At 50.0% G+C, this 6,368-nt stretch overlaps 1 protein-coding gene across 1 annotated transcript; it reads right to left on the reverse strand.

The window, feature by feature from the left end:
• Positions 1-2,202: 2,202 nt before the first annotated feature.
• On the reverse strand, positions 2,203-5,358 carry LOC127293551 (receptor-like protein kinase ANXUR1). The gene has a single exon (XM_051323195.2). The coding sequence runs from the start codon at positions 5,099-5,101 to the stop codon at positions 2,465-2,467; it is 2,637 nt and encodes an 878-aa protein (XP_051179155.1). The 5' UTR covers positions 5,102-5,358; the 3' UTR covers positions 2,203-2,464.
• Between the last annotated feature and the right edge of the window lie 1,010 nt (positions 5,359-6,368).

Raw genomic sequence — 6,368 nt, forward strand, 5'->3', positions numbered from 1 at the left:
AGGCCCAAGATGGGCCCCATGGAATGGCCTAATACCCCTACCGTTCCATGGGAGCCTATCTGGTCCTCGTGTGTCACCTCACCTCCATCTTTTGATGGGGACCTCCATATCGCAGAAAAAAGTTACACCATAATTTTCCCGAGATTTACAGAGGCGGTGGCGGAGGCGGAAGTCTTTCTCCTTCGCAGGAGAGGGTAGATCCTACTACTCCGAGGCCTCTGCCGTTGGGAAATCGTAGCCATCGTCCCCACCAAATCCTCCTTGGCATAGGGGGAGTCTCTCCATCATCATCTCCCTCATTCCCAACATCAGCATCGAGTCCATCTCGAAGATCCACTCCACCCCTCTCATAGTCTGTGATAGATCGGAACCCTATATAAGTACCTATATAAGGTCCTACTTTTGTGTGCATGCTTGTGCTCGGTAAGTTGTTGTTAAGTCATATTTTCAGATTGTGTTGTATAACATATGCCACTGATCATTGCAATGTTTCACCATTGGGAGTAGTTCCCCATGTTCCGGAGAGCATAATATGGATTGTCTATGATTTCTATATAGTATGCCATGAATATTTGGTCAAGTTTTGTACTTTTATGTGGTTTTATGATGGAAATATGCGAACGCGGACTGCGTGTCACTTCACCTACATGGACTCATAAGGCTGCACATTAGTGTAATATTAGTGTAATAAAAATGAGTATGGATGACAGGATATGATTGAAACCTTGTCTATATCTTTAGAGTTGCATTAGGGGTTTTATATAATCGGAGACCTTAGAACATTAGGCAATGGTTGGACATTTATATCTTAATTAATCCCTAGTTGGCTAATGTAAATGGCTTAGGGACCTATCATTAGAGGTGTGTTTTCTCATGTTGGCTGCAGCTATCTTAGGCTCTGTCCAACGAGAATAAAAATTGACAAAATATTTACCATGCTTTTCTAGAAATTCTTATGCCATGAAGTCTATCCAGCCCTCGGGAACATTTGTCTCATATAACAACACACACAAGCTTGTCCTCTTGCTGAATAGAGGATTGGGCTTTCTCTGAAAAGGGCATTCACGTTACTTGCAATTTACTTCACTAACATTTTACTTTACTTGTTATTTACTTTCCCGCAAACTATAATCAAGAAAATACAAATCCTTGCATCTTACTTTGTTGCATTAGTTAACCAACACCTTCAGCTCCTCGCGATTCGACAACCTTTTTTTCAAAAGGTACTACAATTGATCCCCCTACACTTGTGCCATATCAAGATACTTTTCTGGCATCGTTGCCAAAGAGCGTACCGCTATTGCTGAGTTATTTTGGCAAGGAAACATAGAAGTTGTTTTAACTATTTCAGTTTGCTTTATTATTATCAGTTCTCGTGGGTATTGAAGTTATCAAGTCTTCTCTTTTAAGTTATATTCATTATGTTATTAATGACTATGCTAGACCTCCTGATATATGGGAGGATCATGAAATACCACCTATACATTATGTTAAGAGCAACTCTTTTGCAGGTTATGGGAGTAAAACCCAGTGAAGCATTTACAAATAATTAATGAAATTTCTTTTTTTATTTAAACTTTATGGTATCCAAGAAGTGATGCAGAAATTATTCTTTATGTCTCTTATCAGTGATGCACGCAAGTGGTATGATTCTCTTCTACACTATATGTAGAGATAATTTTGATTATTTGTAGAGGGATTTCTCTATAAAAGAGTGTGCATATCTCAAGGCTTATGGTGATCGTTGTTGGCGGCTAGGGAGCGGAGGGGGTAGAAGGGGGCTGCAGCACTAGGGTTAGTTCACCTCCCGAGTCGCCGCTAGAGGAGGGACGTGGTACCTTCGATAATTGTTGAGACTAGGAAAGCTTCACTAGCATCATGATTTCTAAGACATTATGGGTGTATTTGGATTGTAGCTGGCGGTTATCATACCAAAATATTAGCGTTGACCGGTACCATAGGACAATTTGATTGAAGTCCATTTACGGAAGTCGCGCCAAAATATTGGTTGCTAGTACAGGCTTGCATCCGCGTACTAGCCGAACGAGGGCGGGTGAATTCTTCGCCAAAATATTGGCTTCCCCTGATTTGGCGTGGCAGCCGCCGCGGGCATGAACCAAACACCCCCTATATGGTGTTTGAACATAGTAATGATACACGTGGTTCTGTGTAGTATCTAGTATGTAAGAAGTTAAACCCAAGTACTATGCAATTGTGACCATGATTTTGTGAAATTCACTTGTCATTTACAAAGATCTGGAATTCTTAACTACCGATTTAGTTTGTTTGTCTTCTCTTGGCAGCCACCTGTGTAAAACAGCTAGAAGTCTATAACCGATTCAGAGAATGAATCAACAATACAGCACCCGTACACATATTACATATGAACACCAATAAGTTAATTTCAGTCGACAACAGAAGGTATGCACGGTCTGTTCCACCGTCGATCCCCGCATGAACCTGATCATCGGCCGGTTGGGTGGGCAAGTTGCGAGAACACCACACTGTTGGCGATGTCCTCCTCGTCCATGTCCTCGCTGATCAGTGAGAGCGCCGCCGCGTTGGCGGCCAAGCTCTCCGCCATGGAGGGAGGGGCTAAGCTAGTGCTTTCAAAACCGTCTTCTCCCTCTGGCTTTCCCCCGTTCTCGAAGGTATCTTGCATCTGCAGCGCGAACTCGAGGTTCCACAGCACGTCGCCCATGGATGGCCTGTCCACGCCATGGTCGGCAAGGCACTTCTCCGCCGTCTCCGCAAACTTCTTCATGCAGTCCGGCGCGACCTTGCCCTTTAACAGCGGATCGACGATGTCTTCCAGTGTTCCTTTCCTTTGGCAACTCAAGGCGTGGTCAGCGAGGCTGACCTGCTCCCTCGGCAAGCTCGGGTTCAGAGCTGGCCGCGCGCAGAGCACCTCGAAGAGCACCACACCGAAGGAGTAGACGTCAGACTTCTCCGTGAGCTGCTGCCGCCGGAAGTACTCCGGGTCGAGGTAGCCGAAGCTACCCTTAACCATTGTGCTGACGTGCGTCTGGTTGTTGGTCATGGGGCCGGTCTTGGAGAGACCGAAGTCGGAGACCTTGGCGACCCATTTCTCATCAACGAGGATGTTGGTGGTTTTGACGTCGCGATGGATGATGGTGTACTTGGCGCCAGTGTGGAGGTAGTGGAGCCCTCGCGCGGCGCCAATGACGATCTCGAGGCGCTGCTTCCACAGCAAGGGCGGCTTGCCACTCTTGTAGAGGTGCTCGCGCAGCGTCCCGTGCGCCATGTAGTCGTAGACGAGGATCATCTCGCCGTCGTCCTCGCAGCAGCCGATGAGCGAGACAAGGTGCTTGTGCCTGAGCTTGGAGAGCATCTCGATCTCTGTCTGGAACTCCAGCACGCCCTGCTCCGACGACGGGTTGCTCCGCTTGATGGCCACTTTGCAGTCGCCGTCCACCACGCCCTTGTACACCTTGCCGAAGCCGCCCACGCCGATGACCAGAGACTCGTCGAAGTTCTTGGTGGCTGTCTTGATCTCCTTGAAGGAGAAGTGCCGGCACATGGCGGTGATGTTGGGGTCCAGCGCCACGCTCTTGCCGCCTGACGACTTGCTGGCGTTCGTCTGCGAGTTGCCTCCGTACACAGGCAGCCATCCGGACGAGTGCGACGGGCTGCTACTCAGTGCCTTGTTCTTCTTGGTTTGATATGCCACAAAGCAGATGGCAGCGATGATCCCGAAAGCGGCGGCGCCACCCGCGGCTCCACCGATAAGAGCCCCTATGTTGCTCGGCTTCTCCTTGAAGTGCCCCGCCGGGCCATCCAGCTCCGCCTCCAGGAGCATCTTGGACGGGTCGGGGTTTGGCCCAGCAAGGTTGCCGGAGCTGTCGCTCATCTTGAAGATCTCCAGGCCATTGAGACTGGCGTCATTGAACTCTGCAGTGCCTCCGGTAAAAGGTTTCAGCGCGATCCATAGCAGCTTCTCGCCTGCAGTGTCGGGCATGTATATCGCGTAGTCTTTGAACACCGGCACGCCTTTGCCCCCCGCCCATGCCATGACATCGGCGGCGCCGCTGTCGCCGCTAATCATGGGGGTCGTGGCTGTTTTATTGTTGATGAAAATGTTGAATACGACCTGATTCACCTTGTCGGTAGTCAGCGCGCAGAAGTGGAGCCTAACGAGGTAGGTGAAGTTGGCGTCCACCTCGAAGATCCATGTCAGGTTGTTGTTCTTGTTCATCGTACTGTCAGCGCTCATCTTTCTGACAGTGTCGTAGACGCTTACGGGCGCGGCATACTCTGCTTCAGGGCTTTGGTACTTGATCGGCAACGTTTTGTTCGCCTCGAAGGTGACACCCGTAGCGGAACCGTAGACGTAGGGCGTGTCGTCAAACCACTCCCGGGACAGCCCGGAGTCGTTCGTGGCCGCGACGTACGCCCCGCCCACGTTGAGCCTGTACATGGTCTGCATGCTGCCGGCACTAGCGTCCACGGACTGGCTATCCATGCCCACCAATGGAGCTTGGTCGGTGAAGATGTTGGGCATGGACACGATCTCGATGCCGTTGACGAAGGCGTAGGACGCGTTCTTCATGGCCGTCGGCGTGAAGGTCAGCGACAGCGAGCCGCTTGCTATAGGCGGCAGCGTGAACTCCCTGACGATGTACGCCTGGCTGAGGGCCTTGGCGGTGATGTAGACGCTGAAGTTACGGACGAGCGTGATTCCGGTGGAGGTAGACACGGAGAAGAAGAACTGCTCCACGGGGAGGCCGTGGTAAGCTGCCGGGTAGAAGTGGAGCCTCACCCAGTGCCGGTCCGTCTCCCCGACGGGGAATGTGTAGGCCGTCTCTTTCGTGAACACCCGCGCCGACATGTACGGCACCGGCGACGGCAGCGACGGGTCCGGGACGTCCGCGGTCGCCATGATGGACGCCTTGCCCCCGTCGGCGAGCCACTTGCTGTCCTTGTCACTGACCCATTTCCTCCCCTCGGCGTCCTGCCCGTCCTTGTCTGACCCACAGTTGACGACTATGGATTCCGTTGGCACATACGTCTTCGCCTCAGAGAATACCACCATCCTGACCGTCAAGAGGACAGCGAGCAGGACACCTCGGGGGGCCGCCATGGCCCTCGCCACCGAGCAATCACCGTCACGGAAACCTTGGACTGCCAATTAATGGAGACGCGCGCGGTCTAGCACAACATTTGCTCACCAATTTAACTGGGCCATGGAATGGGGATCGTTGGGGAGGGAGAAGAACAGAGGTGTATGTGCCTCTGCGTCTCTCCTCCTGGAAGAGGGGATGTTTGTTTGGGGGAATAAGGGAGAAAGCGGAGCTTCACCAACGGGCGTGAAGCCGTTAAAGACGGGCATGCAGGAGCGTTTGGCGGGAACGGCTGCGCTATGTGGTTTCAATTTGGCATTTGTCCTTCTGGATGCATGTCTGGCTCGCCGCATTCTTAGGAAACTAAGACCTCCTACTCCTCTAAAATGGAGAGGTAATCAAGACCCTGATCCTTTTTTAGTCTCCTCTGCCTTCTGCATCGTGGGATACACGCAGTCCAAAATGAAGACCCCAATTGACCATAAGTACAATCCACCAACATCAGCACATGTCAATAACAGTGGTAAAATTGTTAAGCACCACCAAACCAACTATCAAATAACAGTGCTAAAATTGTAAGACGTTTCCGGAAAATCTGAAACTCCTTATTTCTGTCATTGGGAGTTGGCATGTTCCTTTAGGAGCTGCTATCAGCTATCCATTTAAAGCATGAAAACTCGTGGAACTAGTAGAAAAAGGGGCTTCCGTCCGGAGCTTTAGTTCGAGCTGTGTTTGGGGCCGGAAGTAATGCAAGTATTAGTCCCAATTCTAACAGCTAGGACGCCCCACGAGCACGGCCAACTCTACTCCTGGGTCAAACGGGACCTTTACTCCCGGTTGGAGATACCAATAGGACTAAAGACCATCGTTTCTGCCAGATTATTCAAAAGGGACCTTTAGTCCCGGTTGGAGATACCAACCGGGACTAAAGTTTCCTCCTATATAATCATCGTCCCTCACTCTCATATTCCTCTGGCTCTCCTCTATGTTTCCTCGCCGAGCTCGAGTTCATCCCCATTTTTTTCCACGATTTGTCAAGATTTGGCGGCGCCCCATCTATCCAACAGTTCCAAAATGTTAGCAACTTCATCCTTTCATCTATCATTGCTACTTTAGCTCATTTTATGCTCTAGAAGTAGATGGATTTGTAGGTTTTAGTGTGGGAGTAATTATGTGGGAGCTCATTTGATTTATATGCAATTTGACCTCAAATTAACTTTGTAGTTTGATAGTGTAAATGTGGTTTACTTAGTAATTGATCAAAATGAGTGTGGAGTAGAAAGTTTT

This window comes from Lolium perenne, chromosome 1, assembly GCF_019359855.2.
Source record: "Lolium perenne isolate Kyuss_39 chromosome 1, Kyuss_2.0, whole genome shotgun sequence".
Classification (NCBI taxonomy): domain Eukaryota; kingdom Viridiplantae; phylum Streptophyta; class Magnoliopsida; order Poales; family Poaceae; genus Lolium; species Lolium perenne.

Coding starts and splice junctions, on each gene's coding strand:
- LOC127293551 (XM_051323195.2), bottom strand. CDS start 5,101: ATGGCGGCCCCCCGAGGTGTCCTGCTCGCTGTCCTCTTGACGGTCAGG.